The 23457-nt window shown below is 40.8% G+C and overlaps 1 protein-coding gene across 1 annotated transcript; it reads right to left on the reverse strand.

Annotated features, from left to right (window-relative positions):
• Positions 1 to 6603: 6603 nt before the first annotated feature.
• Positions 6604 to 23348, reverse strand: mmp14a (matrix metallopeptidase 14a (membrane-inserted)). Its single transcript, XM_007563680.2, has 10 exons — positions 22860 to 23348; positions 11502 to 11650; positions 11137 to 11259; positions 10674 to 10981; positions 10428 to 10589; positions 9730 to 9869; positions 9444 to 9582; positions 9204 to 9354; positions 8216 to 8331; positions 6604 to 8075 (listed from the first exon to the last, which is right to left on the reverse strand). The coding sequence occupies exons 1-10, from the start codon at positions 22935 to 22937 to the stop codon at positions 7768 to 7770; spliced, it is 1674 nt and encodes a 557-aa protein (XP_007563742.1). The 5' UTR covers positions 22938 to 23348; the 3' UTR covers positions 6604 to 7767.
• Positions 23349 to 23457: the final 109 nt, after the last annotated feature.

Consider the following 23457-nt stretch of genomic DNA (forward strand, 5'->3'; position numbering starts at 1 on the left):
CCAGATAGTTTTATTGTCAACTATTAGCAACCAGAAATATGCCGCAGAACTACAGTCTGCAGTTTGACTAACTGAAAGTGTTCTGGTTTCAGAATGCTAACCCTTTTCCAGCGTTGAAAACACGGTGGTGGTTGTATTATGTCAGCTTATCTCACAAAGGGTTTTCAAAGCGGTGCGCATCATATTGGCATGTTTCTGCTCCAGTCAGTGAATAGTTTCAGAATAATGTCTCTACTGCGCTATCGAAATCTGGGTTCAATCTGATGGAAATTCCCCCAAGTTGTGTTTTCCAACATTTTCCACCTTCTGATTCTCGACAGTGGAGGAAGCAAGCGGCTGAGAGAATTAGCTATTTCTTTCTTTTATCCATCGTTTGTTTTGTTTTGTGCTGGTATCCATGCACTCTTTCCCTCCCTAAAATTCTCTTAGCAACTGGATTTCCCCACTGTTGGCCAATTTTGTGAAAAAATTTGCAGTAAAAAATCAGATAGAAATGTGGGAATGTGCAGATTTTGAGTGAGTTTTGCAGACTTATTGTAAAACTGGAGGGTCTTATTGATGTAATTTGGAGTGTAGAGGGCCACATACAGTGGGCCACATTTGGCCCCCGGACCTTGAGTTGGACACATGTGACCTACATCATGAAGGGGAGAAACAGCAGAGATCTGTGGGAGGCGGAACCTGTGCACAGCTCTGAATGTTGAAAGTTCAGCAGAGAACTTGGGGGCGGCGGGGGGAGACGTAACATCAGACGATTTCCTCAATAAATCAATGACCGAGTCGAGTATTTGAAATCCATTTCTCAGGGTTTCCTTTGACCCTCTTTCAGGGTTTCTGTAAAACTCGGAGGAGGGTTCCTCGTCACGTTATTTGCCTCCAGCAGGGTCCAGGCAGCACAGTAAAGTTTGTGGGGATGTTTTCCTGCAGTCAGCATTAAATCGGTGTGACTTTAACTCATAAACCGACTGTTTACAATCTAAACTAGCCCTCTCCCCCCACTCTGCCCACAGACTCTGCTCACCCCTGGCTTTCAGGTTCCTTCTCCGTTCCTCGCGGTTTTCTCCCTCTTTGCCCTGACTTTTTGTTGCAGACTTCAGCAAAGCCTCACTGTAATTAGGGCCGCTGCAGCCGCTGAGTTGCAGATTCTTTCCTGTGGATATGGGAGTGTTCTTCCCACCTCCCCTACCCCATTATTCCAGTTTTTTTTTTCTTTCTTTTTGCTTAAAGAGTTGACCTAAAAGAGCTTGAATGTCACGTCACAGAAATGGAGACAATGATCCAACAATGTGGGGGGGAGAAAATGTCGCCTTCAAAGCCAGAAGTGCAACTTCTCGTTCTCTTTTTTTTTTTCCCACTCAATTCCTCACATGAGAAGGAAGGTCTTCTCATGTGAAGCAACCCCCCTGCTTCCCACCCCTCTTTCTTTTTCCTCCGCTCCTCGTGTTGTTTTGGTTTTTTGGGGAAATGAGAAGTAGATGTTGCTTATTGTGCAGAAGTCGGCGCTGAAGGGAGGTGTAAGGGTAGGGGGGGGAGTTAGGTGAGGCCGTTCTGATTCCAGGATGTAGTTGGGGGGGCCTTGAAGGACGACGGTGCAGATGTGGTTGCATCTGCGGATCCAGACGTGGGGCGGCTTTCCTGGCAGATCTGAGGCTGTGTTGTGCCGGCGGTGAAACGTTGTGGAGGGGAGGAGAAGGAGAGGGGGGTCTCTGATTCAGCAGCTTGGTCATAAAGGCCTGTTCCTGACCTGGGTGTTCCTAGAATAACTAACCATGGGGCAGCCTTTGTAGCTCGTCTGATGAACTGCAGAGTCTGAACACTTTGAACTCTACGTGACTTTTGAGAACTGGCTCGGCAGCCTGTAATTATACCGTTTGCTGCTTTTCGTACAAAAGCGCCGCGTCAAAAATCCTTACATCGAGCCACACGGAGACGAGAGTTTCTTCAAAAATCGCCTAGCAACATCATCAACGCTTCCAGGCTGTAACTGAAAAGACTCCTGCTCCAACTCCAAGAGTCAAACTGAAGCTAAGGGCGCCAACAAAGCAACAGTGGAAAAGCGTGCGGTGCCAGAATGTAGGTCACCCAGTCAGAGACCCTGGTTGAATTGCCAGCAGCCCATCCCGGCCACTTCCTGCCCGGCATGGAGGAGGCGCTGTGGCTCCTGCACCGCCCAGCCACGCTGTACGGGCTCCGAGGTAAAATGGCCGACAGTGACAGAAAAGCAGAGGATGGAGTGGGGTGGGGGTGGGGGGAGGAATTAAAAAAAAGAAAAAAAGAAAATTGGATTGCAAGTTTGCTCCCAAATGTCCCACTTGTGAGACAAAAAAGCAGAGCAGATCAGTTCAGGAGGATGAATATGGTTCCAGATGAAAACAGACGGAGTGAAGAGAAAACGTGAAGACGGGCAGCGTCAGAGGAGGTTTTCTGTAGCTCATCTTTCATTACTGTGATATAATAAAACATCACCTCGTGTTCAGCTGCTGCTCTTTGCATATTATTATCCATACAGAATATTTGTTCATTTCTATTTGATGTAGAGCTGTTTTAATCGTATCCTGGGAACCATGGGGCATCTTTCCTGTGTTCGAGAACCACTGTCACAGTTAATTTAGGATAGATTTATTAAATAATAGCCAATGATAAATGGGTGGTTTTTATATTACCAATTGTAACTATACTCTTACAGTATCCTGCAGTGTCTTTGAATTGCTCGAGTTTTATACAGTATTACTCAGAAATCTCCCAGGAGAGACATTCAGGGAAACAAATGGAAACTCCAGGTGACAGACGGAAAGAGGGCAGGAAAGAAATAAGCCAGATGCCGAGAAAGGAAATGTACTAAATGTGGCTTAAAGTATAATCCTTCACAGACATTGAGGAAAATCGTGATTTCACTCAGATGTGTTGCACTTAAAGCAGTTCAGGTAGTTTTGAATCTGTTCGGTTTGGCATGTGGAGCTCGACTGGCCGATTTAATGGTTTCAGTGGAAACCATGCACCGAGTTTAGCTGCATATATGTGCAACAAATCTATTTTCGTCGCCCTTCGCTGCTTTCACACGTCACCTCTGTATGTTTTAGCACCAAAGCCCACCGCTTCTTTTCTGAAGAAGTAACAAAGAGAACAGAAAGAATGTCCTCATGGCTTCAGGTGGTCTGACCGTCAACAGGAACACGTCCTTATTTGTGTCTGTCTCATCTGGGTCAGGAAATGGAGGAAGTTGAGTCAGCCGGAGCTCAGCCAATGGGAGGACGGGCTCAGTTATACAGACTCAGCTAAAAAGAGCTTTGTGAAGAATAATGAAAAAAAACACACATTTTGGGGAAAAAGGAAAAACTATTAAAATACTTTGACTGGAATTTGTATGTCTTCTTCATAGTTGAAAGAGGAAGCTGAGCCGTTCAGAGGAATAAACCAGAAGCGATCAAAAGTTGTCCAGATTCATTGAAAACACACACAAAAAAGGAGAAAGTATTTGTATTCATTGGACCACAGATTCCCATGAATTTTTATTTTGCACACACACCCACAGTTGTTAAATGAAACAAGAATAATAAATGGGTTTAAATTTCTTCTTTCCAGTAAAAAGAAAGAAGTGTTTGGTACCCAGTAAAGAAAACCCACGTTGACCAGTTGCCTCCAAAAGTCACATAACTATTTAAAGTCCACATTAGAAAAAACACGATCTCTTCAGAATGAATGAATACAAGTGACGCTTTAAGTGTGGGATCAGGACGGCCATCAGAGAGCAAGAAACACCCAAGATTTATTTCTGGACACATCAAACAATAAGCCACCGAAATGAAACGCGACGCCGAGCCGCAACCTCATACTTTCCTCTCCTGTTTGTGACTCTTTTACTTGGTGGTTGCGGTTGTTTACTGCGCCGCCGCCGGCACACCAGGAGTTAAAGCGCGAAGGAATGAAGGGACGGAGAAAACAGAGAGCAAAAACAGACAAGACATAGTTGCGGATGGAAGGAGTGGTTTGAGGCCGAAGCTCATAAAGAGGATCGTTTCGCGGAGGGTGAGGAAATAATGGAGGGAGGGAAAACGATCCGCAGAAGCCTTAGCTTCGCCTGTCATCATCTGATTCTGCAATATCTTTTCGCAATCGGTTTCGCTTGATGTTTTTTAACCATAAATTTTAAGCCACCACACACACACACACACCTACACAAACACACACAAAGTCTATACAAACACAAACTGCAGCAGGCCCAGCTGAGGGGGAAAGATGTTTCTAAAATACCAGATGCTTGGCCAGAGCACATTCTTCTGGATGCTGTGAGCGTCCCATCACTTTTTCCAGCTCCGACACATGACTGCTGGCTCGGAGCGGCCTGCAGGGCAGACCGTGTCCAGACCGCTCTGCTGTGGGTCAGCGTCATGTGAGCGCCGCAGGAAGAACAGCTGGAGCCAAGCTGCTGCTGCTGCTGCTGCTGGTTGTTTATTCACGCCACTCGGTCAAGATAGGGTGGTTTTTCTTCTTGCATATGAACACAAAGTATAGTTTTCTTTTCTGCATCTTGATTTTGAGACGTAACGCACCAATGTAGGTTGTCAGATGAGCTCTGAAGAATTACTTTACTTTTACTTTTTACTTGAGTAAGTTAGATGTGATGTTGCCACACGCAGCCGCTACTGAACCATTCACCCTTTGACCTTTGTAGTTTTCCCCCAGGTTGATCTCTACATGAAGGATGTGAACTACTTTTTTCTCTCCTTGATTTCTAAGTTTAAGTTTTGTCAATAATGTTGAAACTGCATTAGAAGTAATTTAAAATCAAATCAACCAACCAACATAGTTGCATCAGCAGACACTTTTTTTTTTTTTTTAATAAACGAGTTGACTAATGGAAAAGTTAAGGGACAGATGAAAAACGGTGAAGATGATTTAAGTGAGTGTCTCTCTTTTTATTTTCTATAAACATTTCTATTTAAACAAAGTAAACATGGTTGTTGTCCTTAATAACCACATAGGAATGAATGACAAACTATCTGGGAAGTTTTCATGGGTATTTACAGCTCTGGAAAATGTTCAGTTTCTCTAATTTTACTCTTTAAGTTTGAGCAAAATGATCTTTGTTCTTTTATTCTATGAACTACTGACAACATGTCTCTGAAAATGAGGAATGGTTGAAATAACAAAAAAGATGCAGAGCTTTCATATCTTAAATAATGCAAAAAAACCCACATTCATATTCATTTAGAAACAACAATACTAATGTTTTAACTCGGGAAGAGTTCAGAAATGAGTATTGTTTTTCTAATAACCAGGAGGTTTTCAATGAGGTTAATTTTTTTTAAGTGGATCCATTCACAATGAAAGTGAAATCTGCTGGTTTTCTGGAAATCTGCTCTTTTATTCCCCAGTCCTTTCATTGGCTTCGTTCTCTTGGAATTAAAAAAAGGAAGCTGAATAAAAACAAAATTGACCTTTCCCGTGCAGTTTCCCTTTCTTTAAGCTGTCCATTATTTCTCTGACCGCAGCAGTCTGAAGCAGATAAATGATCCAGCTGGGAAAGCAGCTGAGAAAAACAGCAGATGTTGATCTCACAATGAGGAGGGAAGCGAACCAGGCATGATGTCATTCTCCAAAGTTTGCTTTTTATTTGTTTTGTGCTTTTAGAAAGTAGCTTATTTTTATCTAACAAAAAAAACTGACAAACCAGAGGCAATAACTTTCTCCAAAGTTTTTTTTTTTTAATTTGTTTTGTGTTATAAAAAGTTGTTTATTTTTATCTAACAAAAAAAACAAAAAAAAACAACAACACAAAAACAGACAAGTGAAAAATCTCATTCCGTTTTATTTATAAGATCATCACTATAAATATCATTACCATTATCATCGTCATTGATCACTGAGCACCATCGGAGTTGAAGTTCGTAACCAGGATCGTCTTTGAAAACTGCCTAAACTCTCATTTCTCCGATCTGATTGGAAGCTGGGCTTCATTTCCCTCATTGTCATGGTAACGCCTCTGTCCAGCAGGACTCCTAATGACAACACATAAAACAAACCGGACTTTCCCAACACAACAACAATAGTAACAATAATAATCATATTTATAATGACAATTTAAAATGAAAAAATAAAAAATTGCACCGTATCGTGGAAACCATTATCAGCTCATGTTTAAGAATAAAGCACTGGATTTTCAAGTTAAAGCATCACATTTGAAAATCAATTTTCCGTCTGACTGCTTGCACTGAGTCTGTTTTGATGCACATTTTAATGCCTGAAGTTTGAAATAGATTTTACAATTTACAGAAGTAAAAAAGGATTCCTGGACTGTTTTATTATTATTAATATTATTTTTTTAGACGTTTTGTTTTCTGGATTCGTTCCATTTTCTCCAGCATCTTGTATGAAATCTGACCGACTGATTACAAAAGTTCAAGTCTGCATAAGTTAATACCAACGTCCATAAGTGATAAGCTGCTACACACAACTCCATCAAACCCACCAGTCTTTACAAATAATAATATTTATCACAATGATAATAATAAAAGAGCATTTTTATTTAGTAAAAAGAGAACAGAGTAATAAAAAAACACATCAGTACCAAAAAACTAAAACAAAAACTATTTTAGTACCTTATTTTTTTTTAGCAAAGCTTCTTCTTTAAAACATTAATTGTTGGAAAACTTACACTTAAATTTCGGATCAGATACAGTTGAAACCAGATATTTATAACAGCCTTGAAAACATATAATTTTTAATGCCTGAAATAAAAACTTTCCTGTCTTAAGTCAGATAATATTTATAGAATAAAGAGAAATCTTGGCCGTTAATCCAGTTGGATGAAAGTCCACTGAGTGATGAAGGAGACTGAAGAAATATCTCTAGACACATCAGTCAGGAATTTAAAGTTTGATGAAAGTTTCTGGCTTCAAATCTTAGTGCTAATTTAGCTTCAAAGTGGCTTTAAGGAAAGTAAAGTTAGTTTTTGGAGATGTGATCCACCTGATTCAGCTGAACTGGTTCAGTCAGGAGGAATGGGACAAAATTATAGCAAACTATTGTGAGAAGTAAGTCATACATTTCGAACGACAGTCCAACCAAATCCTAAGAAAATATATTTCATCTCCTGAAATGTAACAAGTTAACAACAAAAAATTTCCCACTTTTGGTTTATATAGCGTTTGTAAATATCTGGTTTCAGCTGTACTTCTGAATCTAACTGCATGAAGAATATTTACTAACTAAAGTATTTTTTGTGCTGATTTTGTACTAACTGTCTCATCTTAAGTCTTTTAGCATTAACTTTAAAGCAAGAGTGTGAAGGTAAAATGTTTCGTTGCAGAACCTAAAGGTAAACAATGTCCGGATGTTTAATCTCTGAGGAAAGTTGAACAGAAACAAAAGTAAATTGAAAGTTAGAAGAATCAGGCAGCAGTTCAGCTGGAGTCGTCGAGATAAAAATGAAGGAATGGGTCTTTGATTGTTTCCCTTATGAATGCAGGTCTGAGTTTCTCAACACAAACAGAACATGTAAATAGTTAAAATACAAATATACCTTTTCCTGATTTCAGTTTCATGGGCGTTTTTTTTTCTTTTTTCTTTTTTTTTTTGTGGCACTTACAAACCTCCCAACATGTCGTCTCCCCTTCAACGCCCCCAGTCGGTCTTTCTTTCCCCACAGTTGCATCGCTCTCCTCCCCGATCCTCGCTGCGCTCTCGGTTCCTCCGGACTCCTCCCGTTCCGTCGCTCTGTCCCTCTTTGTGCAGTCTGTCTGTCTGTCAGGCCCCCCGCCGCGCCGCCTACACCTTGTCCAGCAGCGATCTCTGACAGTAGAGGAGGCGTCGGGGCGTGCCGTACTTCCTGAAGAACAAAAGCGCTCCCAGCGTGAGCAGCACCAGCACCAGCAGGAGGAGGGGGATGACCACGCCCGCCACCCAGGAGCCGCCCTCCGTCTCCTCGATGATGATCACCGTCCGGCCCTTCTTGGGCTCCTCGCTGTCGCAGCCCATCCAGTCGCGCAGCACCGACTTGGGGTAGCCGGACTCCACCTTCATGTGCTGGTTGTTGAACTTCCAGTACTTGTTGGCCTTGTAGAAGTAAGTGTAAGCTGGAGGAACAGACGACACAGAAGAGGACACATCTTAATTTCCATACATTTACTCAGTTGTGAAAAGAAGGAAATTGGTCAAATGAATTACAGTGTCGTCATATTTTGCTCATGCCTGGACAGTAAAAAGGAGCACTCACATCCATCTTCGCTCATGAACGTAGCTTTAATGTTGTCTGGGGCTCCGCTCCACTTGCTGATGGGCTTTGGATAGTCGCTGTGCACTTTGCGAGTCTGTTCGTTGAACCGGTAGTACCTACATGTGATGGAAACAACATGTTATCAACATCAACAGAAACAACAGCTATGATGTAAAGAAATAACACACTGAAGAAAGCAACAGTTGTTTTTAAGGTTATATGAGTTTTAAAGGAGTAATGGGACATCTAGTGGCAAAAATGTATATTGCAGTCAACTAAATATGATCCCAAAGGTTAACTTTGAGTCTGATGAACTATTTTTGTCTTGATTTAGCCAAGTGTTTTTGATCTTTATCATGCGAAATGACCAACACATTTTAATGGAAAACCAGGTGATTTTTTTTTTTTTTTTTTTTTTTTTTTTTTTTTAGAAAATAACTTTGTGTTTCAAAAAGTTCTTGAAGAGTTTTGCCCTGATTGGGTCTTTGGGAAGGAAACAGACTCACAGCTTTTTCAATCCACCATGAAAAGCTCAAAAAGGGAAGTTTTCATTACATTAGGAGTTAGTCATTTATGTTTGTGATGGTAGAAAATCTGTTGGTCAATACGAATACTTGCTAACGCCAACATGCCTTTCATTGCTGCAGCTTTCTAGTAACCATTTTATTACTTAATCTAACCTAAAATATGGAATACCCAGTCAATGCTCCTACCTAAAGAAAGGTCAACATTATTTAGCTACATTTCATTTTAAAGGGATTGTTGGGTGTGTCAATAATGTGTGGAGGGATTTTGTTGAAAATGTTCATTTCAGGCATTTTTCAGCAATTAAGCAGCTGTTAAAAAAAAAAAAATCAATTCATCAACAACTTAATCAGGGAGGGCGACACATCTGAACCAATGTACAAAAAATATGTTCAAAAAGAGGAAATGAGGGATCCTGAGTTTAGTGAAACTTCATCTTAAGTTCAACAGAAGCAAAACTCACTGAGTCCCCTTGAAGAAGTACGTCTGTCCTGTTGGCGTGTAGAAGAGAGCGGCGTCGATCTTGTCTTTGGGGAGGCCGGCGCCCAGGTCTTTGATGCTCTTCGGATAACCCTTCTCCAAGGTGGACTCGCTGTAAACCCAGTATCTTTCACCTGGACACAAAAATAACGACGACACAATTAATAAACTCGCAGTGACAGCAGCAGAGGTAAACTTATTCCCAATCCCAGGTGGAACGTACCCTTAAAGAAGACAAACTTCCCATCATTCCTCTCGTACGCGGCGTTGATGTTTGATGGAAGTCCCTTCCAGAACTGACCGGCTGGCCTGGGGTAGCCGGGTAAGACCTTGTCGTTACGCAGACGCCAAAACCACTTGTCCTGCAAGTAAGACACGAAGGTTAATTTCTCACCTCTTCTATCATCAAACAGGATGATAATACTGTTGCTTCGATGACGATTAAAGCCTAAAAATAAAACGAGCTGATGCACTTTGAAGTTGCAAGGAAATGACTTCACTTCCTGTACCTTGAAGACAAACTTTTCCCCTCTCAGGATGGCGATGGTGTCAAAGTGTCCCTCGCATATGTCGGGGCCTTCGTCGGGCTTGTCAGGCTTGGACTGCTTTGTGGGGCGAGGAGGAGGAGGGGGAACGCCGGATTTGGAACCTGAAGGGGAGATTTAGAGAGAAATGAGAAATGGTTGGTTTGACGGCAAGATATTTATGCACAAGGCTGGTTTTATGTGAAACACGACCGACAGGAAGAACTTAAGGAATGAAGTAAAGTAAGAAAGGAGATGTGGAAGGAGCAAATGAAGGGAAAATAAGGGAAAAGAAAGAAAGGACAGCGACAGAAGGTTGGATCAATTTAAGGGGAGAATCACACAAGGAATGAAGGAAGAAATGTCAAACACAAGACGGGACCCGAGCAGACTGTTTACAAATTGTTAATAACACTGGTGAAGATGAAAACAAGGATAGAAGAAGTTCAATAAATAACTAACAAATTAGAAAATGAGGAAGAAATGACTCAGGGAAGTTAGAAAGCTGTCTTTGGAATGCAGTCTGCAAACACAAATATTTTCCATACTCCTTTTTTTTTTCTCCCTTTCTCCAGACCAGGAAAATATTTAAATCAAGTCCCAGGCTGAACCCGGAAAGTGTTTAATTTTAATATCCTCATTATTAACTCATCAGCAGATCATCCTGGAAGTAAACCACCAACCATAAATAGCCTGGATGCCGCGGCGGTCATCGTCCGGCAGCTGGAAGTTTTCTGTTTCGAACCACTGGTAGAAGGGGGCCATGATGGCTGAAGGGTCGTCGGAGTGCTCCAGACCCAGAGCGTGGCCCAGTTCGTGGACAGCCACCAGGAAAACATCATTTCCTGCAGAGAGACAGAGAGACAAAAGGTCAGAAATGCATGGGTAGATTGAGTTTTTACAGCAGCAGATCGTCGTTTTTGTCTTACCTCCCTGATCCACGGTGCCGGTGGTCCACGGCTCGGCCAGGTCAAAGTGCGTGTCCCCCCCGATGCCGTTACCGGGGAAGTAAGCGTGTGCCAGGAAGCCGCCCTCCCCGTCGAACGGGGTGCTGTCGCCGTGAAAGCCGTCGGCGAAGGACAGCATGATGTCGGCGTACTTGTCGACCTTCCCTCTGATCTGGCTGAAGGGAATCTCTCTGAAGGTGAGAGGGATGGCGCTCTCCCAAACCTTGAAGGCCTTTCGGATGGCGTCCTGCGTGGCTCTCTCGCCCACTTTGGGGGTGTAGTTCTCTATGCTGCCGGGGGAGAACGGAGGAGAGACCGTTTAAGAACAAACCAGGCACAACTAACAGATCACAGACCTGAAAATCTCTAACGAAAGCTGTTAGATGGTCTTAATTTGCACCAAAGACAGTTAACTAAGGAGACGATAATGAGGGTGAATTCTGACCTGAAGGTGACCTCAGACTTGTCCCACTTCAGACCTTGCCTGGCGTATCTCTTCCTCCTCAGGTTGGTTTTCAGCTCTGGGCCGAACTTGTCCGGGACGCCACACCGCGGCCGACTCATTGCTCTGGAAACAGTGTGAAAAATGTTACAGCTGGGTTGAAAAACAGGAGCAATATCTCTTTAACTAAAAAGAAGAAGAAAAAAAACTCTTTATAGTTACATTTCTTGCTATTTGAAATGCAGAAAATAGCTATTTATCATTTCGAAACAAAAAACAAAAAGCCCTATAGTATAAAGTATAATAGGACTTTTAAAAAAACCCTCAACATTTCTCTGAATGACTAAATGTTCAGATTCAGAACTCACTCTAGCGTGTTGGTATCTATGGTTCCAGTGACGGTCAGTCCGTAAAACCTCTGCATGGCTGAGATCGCCGTCTCAATCGACTGCGGCGAGCGGATGGCCTGGGCTCTGACGTCACCTGGAGGCAGGTAGCCATACTTCTGGAGCCACGCCTGAGAAAGTGAGACATCAACACTGATGAGACAAAATCCTGTGCATCTCCTTACGTTACAAATGCAAACTTATCTTATTGATCCCAGTGGGGGAATTCACTTGTGGTGGCAGCGTACACAAAAGAAGGAGGTGGAAGTGAATGACACACATGAGCAGAAAATAAATTGCCTTTCCTGTTGGCTGAACATAAATACCTCAACTTGTGTTTGAGTCCCTTGTTAAATCATGAATTAACTGTTTTTATTTTATTAAATTTAACTAGCTTCACCCAAAATTAAGAAACCATCCATCCATCTGAGGTAGCTGCCTGTCTGCAGTGACCACTGGCAGGGTTAAAGGTCACCAGTCCATCACAGAGCAACACAGAGTCACACCGGACATGACTCAAGAAATCACTTAAATAAAATTTGTCTGACAAAACGAAGGAGACCAAAAAGCCTTAAAAGGCAACACATTATATTCGACCTATAAATAATCATTGGCCCGTCTATCAGGGGTTATGATGTCATTTCTGCAGCTTTGTGACGCCACTGTGAACACATGGAAACATGTGAGACGTTGATGTGAGCGACCGGCCAGACAGGAAAAACTCTATGAGAGTCCAGAAGGTTGAAAACGTACCAAAACAACATCTGAAGCCCCGTCGCCTCAGTTACAGTCAGTGTTCATGTTTCAACAATAAGAAAGAGAAGCTGAGCCAACATGGGAGATTTCTGAGGCCAAAGCCTCTGCTGACCAAAACAAACATGCAGGACACATGTGGGTCTTTTTGAAAGGTTTGTTTCTTCTCACGTCTCAAGTGACAGAATTTCACAAAACAGAGCAGAGGTGATGGTCTGTATTCTGTTTGCTGCTTCGGGATCTGAAGGACTTTCTGCAACTATTTGAACAACAAATTCTGCTTTTTGTCGGAGAATCCTGAAGGATAAACATCAGTTTATGACCTTAAACTCAATTGCCGTTTTTTTATAGAGAAGATTATCCAAAGCCAACCAGCGAGTCTGCTTTAGGAAATAGAGCAACTTTTAGTAGTGACCTAGTTAAAGTCTGGATTTAAATCTGATTGAGATGATGTGGCATGACGTTGAAAGGGCTGTTCACACATAAATGAGGCTGAGTTTTACAATCTGAAACATTTAAGTGCGACATTGATGAAGAAAAAAGGAGGAAAAAATTTAAATTTGCACATTTATTTAAAGGCAACTCTTTATTCATTCTATGAATATTTTATGTGGCTGTGGAAATGTCTCACAGATCGTTTCACAGGGACTTTGACAATTAAATATGAAAACATCTTAAAGTGATAACACACAGAGAACAGTAACCCTGAAATATAACACATTGAGGATCCAATTTAACATGACTTCTTTTACAAAATATTGATGTTCCCAACTTAGAAAAGTCGTTGCTTGTTTCCTCTTGTTGGGTATTTAACATGATAAATGGTTAATGTTGCCATACATATAGCAACAGTGTGATTTTTGAATATTATGAGTCGACTTTTAACTTTAAACAACTTCAAAACATAGATAATAACAGAGAAAGCAGGCATACTCCAGTCCGTTAGACACAGTCGAATCTGCAGAGTTTTAATTATTTCAAAGTGTAAAAGCAAAACGTACGCTGGCGCGCGCCACTATGAGTGTTTACATAAAACAAACACAATATAACATTTGGAAACTGAAGTCAAAAAGTGCTCGAAATAACCTGATAACATCGATACAAGCACAACACCAAGCTATAGTGTTTTTGGAAAATTTTTTGTCACTTTTTTAAATTAATCGTCTCTTAAATGAAACCCATGAAATGCAGCAATTATGTGATTTTGCGGAAAACAGACGGGCTGGGCCTCATAAGTGAGAAGCGTGGGCATCTGTCTGATCTCCCTCGGTTCTCAGAGTTTGTCTGGACCTGCTTCTCTCGGCTCAGACGAACATTATGAAGATGCTGGGAAACAAAGTGTTTGTGTCTCTGTGTTGAAATAACTGGTTAACCAACGCCAGCATATTAACTATGCTAAATTCGCAATCTTACTCCTTTCTTGTGATTCATTACGCCGTTTACAAACTCTTTAAAGCGAAACCAGCCCCTAAAATGTCCCTGTGATGGATGCTGAACTCGTTGAGGGAAACTTTATTGTGGGTTAGAGCGAGACAGAAGAACTAGGGCCAAATTAGACACACACTCTGTAAACACTGATGTCATTTTAGTCACGATGACCCAGAAACCTGTCTAGACAATCGTTGCCAAAGACAACTGGCCGCTCCGATGATGGAAAAAGTAACATTTCAGCAACATTTGGGTTCTTCAAAGCTTGACCTGCAGCTCTACCAGCTACCATCTTTGTCTGCTGTCCTCTGTCGACGTGTCAGCCAAAACCACAACTATTTGTGTTAGCACATTAAATGGTTAGCCCTCTCTTTCCATCGTTTACAACTGGTGGTCTACCAACACACTGTCAAAGAAGAAGAGAGTTTAACATTCAAAGACATGTAATTTATCCAACTCCTGGATCAGTCAGGACACAGTTAGCTTAGCATGAGGGCAGGTCATGGACAGCTAGGCTAATTTACCCTTTTCTTTTGTCAAATGTTAAAGTCTCAGAGTGATATATTGTATCTAACGTTCTCCTAAAAGTAAAACAAAGGGTTTAAAGAGGGTTTGTTGAGGGAAATATGTCAGTAGGACATATTTCAGCTAAATATGTCAGTAGGACATATTTCAGCTAAATATGTCAGTAGCACCTATTTAGCTTGGCTAAAGATGCTAACAACAATGCAAGCTCTTTCAACATCCACCAGCTACAAACAGCAGACTTAGAGACTTACACTTTATTGTCATCGCACAAAGACAGCAGTGAATTTGGCAACAAAATGTAGCTGCTTGGCTAACAGAGCAGCCATTCAGAAAAATACTGAAAAACTACAAGTGACTACATACACTCACGTATTTCTGGTGCAGGGAAAGAAAATGTCTGTCTGTCGATAGAAGATCTATATTTTAATATCTATGTAAATATAGATAGACACATAGATGTAGAACTACCTTTTGCTCTACTTACAGCTCCAAGTCTGCTGGGGTAACTCTATCGGTTTTGAACGTCAAGAGACAGAAATGTTTTGCTCGTTCTACTTTGAAAAATATTGCAATCTCAGTCAGATTGGATGGAGAGCATCTGTAAGGCATAAGTGTAATCAACACTTTGATTCTGACTAGGCCACTCTTCCAATGTAGTCAGATTTTTTCCGAAGAGTTGACACACATTTGCGTCTCTACCACAAATTATCTGGTGCTACTCCAACGGATTCCTTCTTTAGCGTCCTCTAAACCTCAGATATCTCCCTTTTTCCACCAGATGTGCTGCTTTTCTCTTCAGGCCCATCTCCAGAAAACAAGGAAGGCGAAGCAGGAGGATGGAAATGTAGAAGCCGACTCGGACTACCAGGCCGTAGAGTACACAACCTGTGCACACACAGCCACTGTTAGTCCTGTGGTGAACCAGAGAACAAGGTTCATTTATGACAGGCTGCAGAGGGGCACCTAATCCCCCTTCTCTCCATCTCTCCTCACTCAGTCTAACAAGTTCTCCGGGATTTCTCGGGATTATTTAAGCACCTAGTGAATTTATTTCATCCACTGACTCTTGCAAGTTTACTTTCTCTGTCTCCAGGCTGACTGCACCTAGTGTGCCCTGTGGCTCCAGTCTGATGACGTGTCTGCTTCTATAAAAACACCCTTCCCACAAACCATCAAGACCTCCACTTCTCTCCACTGCTCCCAAACTACTCTGCACACCGCCGCCACCTCCGGCTGGCCTTCCAGGTATCCCAGCATGCCCCCCTCTCGCCTGCTCTGGAACTCCCAGCAGCCTCCATCAAAGCTCCTATTTATCCAAGCTTCTACATGGCGGCCATTGTTGGCCAGATAGCTTACTACACGACCATGTGTGTGTGGTCAAAGGGTTGGCTGCTAGTTTGGTAAACACAACGCCGGGTCTTACTCTGACGTGTGGTCTAGATATATATAATGCACCAGCGGCGAAAGAAGACCAGTCTGATGAGCAGATGCTAAATGTCAAACAGCCACGTTATGTATAGATCCTGTAAAACCGCCGTAGCCGCACTCTAGGAAGAATAATTCAGAATCTTCTGAATCACAGCAGCAACAATGCACAAAAAAACTAATGTACGAAATAGAAGATAGGAAAGAATCGATGGAAAGGTAGAAAATGTAATTTGGATTAAATTGTTAAGGAATTTGTGCATATTTTCTTGTAAGACAGAACACAAAATACAAGCTGTAAGAAAATAAAATCTGGTGCCTTTTACAGGTTGTTTTTAATAAAAAAAAAGTCTATTTTTGATCTGTTTCATGCAAAACATGCTATGTTTGCTTCCTTACGCTTTTGCAAGATGAGTAACTCTTGGGTGTGGACCGACAACGGCAAAACTGTTTGTCTGTTTTAGAAAGTGGTGTCCAATACCAGTCCACCATGTCGGTGTCCTGCATGTTTTATATGTTTATTTGGTGTAGCAGAACTAAATCAATCCAAAGGTTTATTACCAGGCCTTTGAAGAACTTGTTGATGTGGGAAGGAGGTAGTTCAGTTGGGAGAACCAGCTGGATTGGAGCAGAATCATTTCTAAAACCTTTGAGAACTGGATTCAGACACCCAACACTTGTTGGTCAAACAGTATATTTATATTTGTCTCAGTTATAAATTCAATACAGGTGGTTTATTATTTGAATCACCATGTTTCCCCCTTGCCTAAATATATCACGACCAACCATAAGCAGGTGTTGGCTGGTTTCCACTATCAAGGCGCTCCACGGTTTCATAAAGTTCAGGTTTCAGAGCAAATGATGATTCAGAAAGAGAAGTCGCTCCTCCCACCTGTCCACACACACTTCCCAACAGTTGGTTGATGACAGGTTTTTAGTTTGTTTCCCAAAAAAGGTAAAATTTGGTTGTTTGAAAATACTTCCGGACTCAGATATAACAATCAGTCATTGCTTGGAAACTAAAGGAGAGCAAAGCAAAGCATCAGGTAATATAGTTTTTAATCTACAGTTGGCAACCTAGGAGAGCTATCAGCAGGAGAATATTAGTTAGTTATGCTGCATATAAAATATGTCCAAGATTTCATTCAATAGCCACTTAAAAATTATTACTAAATTTAGGAGTTTAGTGTTAGGGTTTGTTACAAAGTTAGTGAAAGCATACTTTGATTGTCACCACATGCTGATCAGCGACTCGACTGAACTTAGTGTAACCAGATTGTTTTATAACAATCAGCTCTCGAATCTAAGAAATTGACTTTTTCTGCGTGATTGATCTGAATGAAATACATATTTATGTACATAAATTAGATTTTTTTGTTTGCTTTTTTTGCATAGTACCTTTAGGCATTTGTTGTGAATCCTCTAAAAATGTATCAAATTTAAATTAAATTTTTTGAATGGTTTTGCTTTAGCCTAAGTAACAAATGATAAGATGGAAAGAATTATAATAAACATAGTAATCAGCGTAAACAGAGAGCAACTGTTGCTTTTCTGTTCTACATAAAATCAATTATGTTACAGACTTTTGAACTTTACTATATATCATTGTGATTCTGTTACTCAAAGTAATAATTCAGTGGAAAACTGATACTGACTACTGCCTTCGTTATTTTGGTTGTGATGCTACGTTAGCCGCTAACAGGCTAACTTCCACTGGGGTCTCCTTTACTGCAAGTTCTACTGCAAGTATCTGTTATTAAGTACTTCAGCAACATTTTATGACAAAAAAAACAAAACAAAACAAAAAAAAACGTTTTTGTCACAAAAGTACCAACAAAAATTTGCCCCATGTGAAGAAGCATTTATCAGTGCAATAAACCAACGTCGCTCCACTGCAGTAACATCTCACACAAACAAGCTGGATGTTTCCAACAGGTCTACAATTAAACAAGAAAAAAGTAAAAAAAAAAAAAATCAACCCTGAACCACCAAAGTGGTGTGACCATGATGTCGTGCATGACAAACGTTATTCCCCAGGTGGCTGTCACCCATCACAGGACCTGTAGGCGGGCGCTACGCCGCTCTACAAAATTACTCACATTCTTATGAGAACGGTTTGTTTTCCTGAATCAAAATAAAACCAAGTCAACCACAAGTTCCTGCAGGCTCTATGGACGTGATGAATAAAAAAAATCCCAAGCACTTTAATAGGTATTGCTGAAAACGGCGACACGTGGGAGGTCGCCATTTGTGGAACAGGAACCATAAGAATACGACTGGAGATGAGATAGAGATTAGTTAAAGGCTTCTAAGCTTTCTTTCTTTTCTTTTTTTTCTAAATGCCGTCGAGAAAACATGCACAGACAAGGAGAAGCTGATTGAAAAAAAAAAACTGATTAAAAGCGGAAAGAAGCAGAAGTAAAAGTATTTTTTAAGGAAGAGTGGACAGAGATGGAGGAGTCGGGATTAGTGTTTAAACTGAGTCAGTTGTTCCTCTCTCTCCGTGCCAGTGGAAAAAAACCACAGAATTCAGCTCATGAGTGCCCGACTTTTATATTACCCTCGTTTCTTGGCATCGTTCGGCTAGTTAGCACTCACATCAACACCATCCAACATGGTTTCCAGTTTATATATGTACACACACACGCACGCACGCACGCACGCACGCACGCACGCACGCACACACACACACACACACACACACACACACACACACACACATATATATATATCCTGGACAAGCTGGTCAAATAGTTCGGTCTGCTTGATGATTCGTTCCACATAATGCGCAACTGGAAACATTAAAAATACCACAAAAGGTCAGTTTAATGAGCTGCATCCAGAAAACGGTTTCTGACCTTTTCACACAAATACTGCATTTAAACATAAAGAGATTTACCCTTTAATTCACTTTATAGAATACATTTTTTTAAAAAAAGAAATGCAATTACTGGTTTTTTATTTACTTTTTAAGCTATGATTAATGGAGGTAGCATGTTCTCCCTGTGCATGTCTGGGTTTTCTGGTTTCCTCCAACAAAGACTGTAATTGAATACTCTAAGTTGTTCGCAGGTTTGCTTGCATGTTTATGTGTCTCTGTGTTGCCATGTGATGGAAAACCAATGATTACTGGAGATAGAGAGCAGTGATGACGTATGGATGGAGAAATGAAAACAACTCAAACTCTTTGAATATTACATCTACCAACAGTTTTCACCGTTTGAAATGTTTTCACTTAAACTACATTTAGAGTTTTTTGTTCACCCCAAATTAAGTCTCGTCTTTCTTTTGAGGCACAGAAAAGATTTCTGTCTGCAATCATCATGTCTTTACTCTTTTACAATGATGTAGTTTTTATGAATACGTCTTCATAACGTTAAAGGTTTGGGATTCATCACAAGCCTAAAATGTTGGTATTTTGTATGCTAGCATTGGATGGTCTGCTTTGTTGGTGCCAGTAATTGGCATATCCTCCTTTCTAATATCCGACATTCTTCAGTCTCACCATATTCCATCGCAAAAACTCTTCCTACTGACAAATATTCAAAAATATTCCAAAATCAGCGGCATTTAAAGGAGATTCAAAGTGATTCAAATAGCCTTAGATTTGACTGCTGATTCATTTGATTGTTCTGTAAACAAACTGCTGGACTTTTAAAGTTTTGCTTGCAGTTTAACACCATTTGACGATGTGTAACTTTGTGTGTGTGTGTGTTGCTGTGTGAGTGGTTCTTTTTCGATCATGATTCCTTTGTAAATTTGATTTTGAATTTCTCTCTGTCTTTCGTGGTTAAATAAAAAAAAAAAGACACAATAAGGAGAAATAAAAACAAGATGTGAGCTCTTAGGAGTTTCCCCTCAGTGTGATTCACCTCTAGGTGCTTTATGGCATTTCATCATCACAGAATAAATACAAATAACTTATACTGCATTACTGACAGCTAGAATGTTTAATAAGCTTTTCGCTAAAAAATGCTGCCAATATGTATTTAAACACATGGAAGTGAGTATTTACATGTCAGTACTGGTTTCATAAAACTTCATTTGAAATGATCTATGTTTTATTTCTAGGCTGTTTTTATGTTGTCATATGAAAAATGCTAAAAATAGAACTTTCTGATACGTCAGCCATTTCTTTTCGTCAGTAAAATCTTAACAAAGGAACAGAAAGAAGAAGTGAGTGAAATCATGACATAAATGTGACATAAATTATTATTTAGCAAAGGGAAAACCTTCCTAACAGAGACCATCCAATCTGCTTCTACAAGCTGTGATTTAAAGTAATTTTCTATAATTTACTCAGGTCTACTGTAAGTAAACACGGTTATATTTCTGCAATAAACAAGTTTGCTCCGAGTTAGTTTAAATACTATGATTCAGAACCACAATCTGTGGAAAGAAGAGGCAATATAAAGACTTTGGAAATTCATATGTTGCTAATTAAATTTCTAGGATTATTAAGAGATACATTTAAAAGCTGTGTTAACAGACACTTATCGTTAAACAAGTGAACTCACTTTTTGACATGTTATTTATCTCTCTGTCCTTGTCAAGCATTGTGTTATTCTAGAAACTGAAGCAACTGATGGATATTTTTTTATTCTCCAATTAGGACTCACTTGTGCATAAACGTCTTGTGCATTAAATTATATTTGTGTTCATTTAGGCCAGACGCTGCGTCAGCACATCTGATGCAAATCTAACCAGCTGAGAACCTAAACCCCAAAAACCCCCCTGAATGCAGCTTTTGCTCAAAAATCATCCAAAAACGAACTTCTAGAGATTTCTTTCATGTTTCCTATAACACCAAGCTGGACCTTTTTTTTTTTGTTTTGTTCCCCTATTTGCAGCTCCAAGATAGACGTCTCTTCCTTGAAGTGCATCGGTTTCCAATTAGGCCAGCTCCAGATGATTATTTTCACAAAGCGACAGCAGCTGCCTGTCAAATCAGCAGGCATCAGGCCCTGAGCAAAGCTTTCCTTTCATGCTACATCACCAGTTGTGATAAAAGCAACCCGGTCCAGATGTGGTTTAAACAAATCTCTGATCCCAAGCTGAGGTCGTAACATGTGTCTCCAAATGCTAATAAGAAATCTCAAATCTCTTTTTCTTAGAAAGAAAGTAAAGTTCCTGCCGTGTAAGATGTGTTGTTTTCACGACTGACCACTTCCTTTGCTCACCAGCTCCAACTAAGCATTTTATTTAAGTCGAGAAAGCTTACAAAGGCAAAAGGGGTGAGTGAAAACAGATGCTGGCTGGAGAAGCCTTTTTTATTTTTTTATTTTCTGAGAATCTTAAAAGCCTGCTCTCTCTCGTGGTGGGGCTCCTCCTTTCACTCGGCATGGATTAAGCTCGTCTGCTCGTCATAATGAAGTGGGAAGAAGGAACGTCTGATGTTGAGAAACACAGATAAATCACGCATCTTTTCTGCCGCTTCAGCATTTTTTTCCTCCTTAAGTCTAAATTAAGAAATTTGTTCCTTCCAAAACAGTTAAAAAAAAAAAAAAAGAGAGCATCACTTCCCTTCAGATGAACATTTATTTTAGCTGAATTTTTACGCCGTCGTCGTCGTTCGGTCCAACCCAAACAGGAACGCATCTAACTTTTGATTAGGGGTTTTGTGCAATGACGTAATCCTTAAAGCCATAATTAAAGCTTGTCTTCATTCTGCATCAACACCGAGTGAAGCAGCATCTGCAAACAACAAACTCCATTTTCATCTGATAGGTGCTTGAAAAAGAAAAGGAAAAACAAAACAAAACAAAAACAAAAACACATTCCCTCAGGCGTTATCGTCCCTCAGAGGAGTTGCGTTGGTGCAGGGCACCTGCGCCGCGCTGTTTTCCCCCTGCTGTGTTTACAGATATTCATCAGTGTGTCAGTGTGCGTGCTGCAGGCCTCTTGTAAACCGGCTGACTTATCCGCCTCGTCTGGCTTGACTCACGCCAGCACCTTGTGGTCAGTGACTAAAGTCTCCGTTGGCTTTTTCATGCATCCTGTGTCCAGCGGGAACTGGAACACGTCCTCTTGTAAATACGTCCAGTAACACTGATTAAGTGTTTTTTTTTTTGTTTGGTTTTTTTTGGGGGGGGAGGGATTGGGGGGATATCCAGCAAATGAAGTGTTTAGTTTGTGAGATAAATTGTTATGACATGTTATGTCTAATTTGTGCTGAATGCTGCATATTTTTGCAGAAACAGCTGCCAAATACTCCTCCACTGATGCTGACCCAGTTTCACATTTCCCAATCCATCCATCCATCCATCCATCCATCCATCCATCCATCCATCCATCCATCCATCCATCCATCCGTTTTGTGGCCACTACAGTTACATGTAAGCTGCACATTTACAGTGAACTTTTGTATTTATGCATTAAAATGTGCAAAAAGGTAAAACTTTATTTGAAGGGGTGTGCATAATACTGACATAACCCCAGATATGAACATAAAGAAGTCTTTATGAATGGCTATGACTGTTGTCATGAGGTGTCATTCGATAAATAATGACACTTTTAATGCAAAGTTGTACTAAATGTTGCATTAAAAGTACATTTAAATGGCCAACTTTGCATTATTTTGTAAGTAATGACACGTTCAGTGCAAAGTTGACTTTTTAAATTGACTTTTAATGTATGTTTAAGTACAACTTTGCATTAAAAGTGTCAGTCTTATGCATATCCCTTCAAATAAAGTGTTACAAAAACAAAAAAAAACAAAAAAACAACTAACTGAAAAATTTGGATGTTTGAGTCTGAAAAAATACATACAATCACAACAATATAATGTATTTTTTAACTTTATTTCTACTTGTTGACGTTATAAACCTGGAGAGCCTGATTGGTGCAGATTTAGGTTTATTGAAGGGGAACCAAACTGCAGCCTAGAGTCTTAAACCTGAGTTTGAGATTTCCATTTTGACAGTATCATGTTCACTTTGTTGTGAATTCAGAGCAACTTCCAGGCCTCCAGTTTATACAGTCTGGCAGATGAAACCCATTATACCCCTCCTCACACACATACACACACACACACACACACACACTCCCCCCCCACCCCCAGAACAAAGCAGCTCAGCAGACTTCCTAAGAGAAATTCAAAACCATGAATCTCACTGAGTGCAATTTCCCAAAGTAAAACTCAGTACCTGTAAATATAACAATTCACTGTTTAAAGAGAATATATCACCTTTTTCCCGCTTCGCTTACCTCAGCTTTTAGTACATTTGCGTTGACAGAGTGCAAGCAGAAGAGACAGCAGGCCAGGCTGAGCAGCTGCGGCAGCATTCTGGAGACTGCAAACTACTCCCAGAGATTCAAAGTTCTGGAAAGTAACGCCGAACTCCCCTCAAAACACAACGACGATAGTTGCAAAAGAGGATAAAATTATTGGAGGGGGGAAAAAAAAGGACCGACGTTGCTTCAAAACGTGGCAGGAAACTTTTGTCGACTCCGGATGGACACTTGAAGCAACACTGCACAGTTTCCCTGCGCCAAAAGCCGCTCCGCTGGAGTCAAAAGCTGGAAAAAAAAACGACTCACGAAGCGATCTAAAAGCGTAAAGTAAGATGCTGGAAGTGCTGCGTGAACTGAAGCTTCGCACTTCGGTCTCAGCTCTGCTCTCTAAGGCTGCCCGCAGCTTGTGTGGACGTCGTCCGTCCACAGAGAGAAGACCGAGAGATGAATTTTCCCTGAAGGTCCTCCTCCAGATGTGCGCGCGTCGTTTGCGCATTGCACGTTTTTACGGAAAATCTCTGTTTTACTTCATAAAACACCCAGCAATGAAATGCTGAGTAAAACATGGATT

Source organism: Poecilia formosa, unplaced genomic scaffold (assembly GCF_000485575.1).
Source record: "Poecilia formosa unplaced genomic scaffold, Poecilia_formosa-5.1.2 Scaffold149, whole genome shotgun sequence".
Taxonomy (NCBI): domain Eukaryota; kingdom Metazoa; phylum Chordata; class Actinopteri; order Cyprinodontiformes; family Poeciliidae; genus Poecilia; species Poecilia formosa.

Excerpts from the sequence above, each read along its gene's own strand:
- mmp14a (XM_007563680.2), bottom strand. The coding sequence starts at position 22,937 with ATGCTGCCGCAGCTGCTCAGCCTGGCCTGCTGTCTCTTCTGCTTGCAC. Across the intron at positions 9,870-10,427 it reads CGGCATCCAGGCTATTTATG|GTTCCAAATCCGGCGTTCCC; the intron begins GTTGGTGGTTTA and ends TCTCCCCTTCAG. Across the intron at positions 8,076-8,215 it reads GTTCATGAGCGAAGATGGAT|CTTACACTTACTTCTACAAG; the intron begins GTGAGTGCTCCT and ends CTGTTCCTCCAG.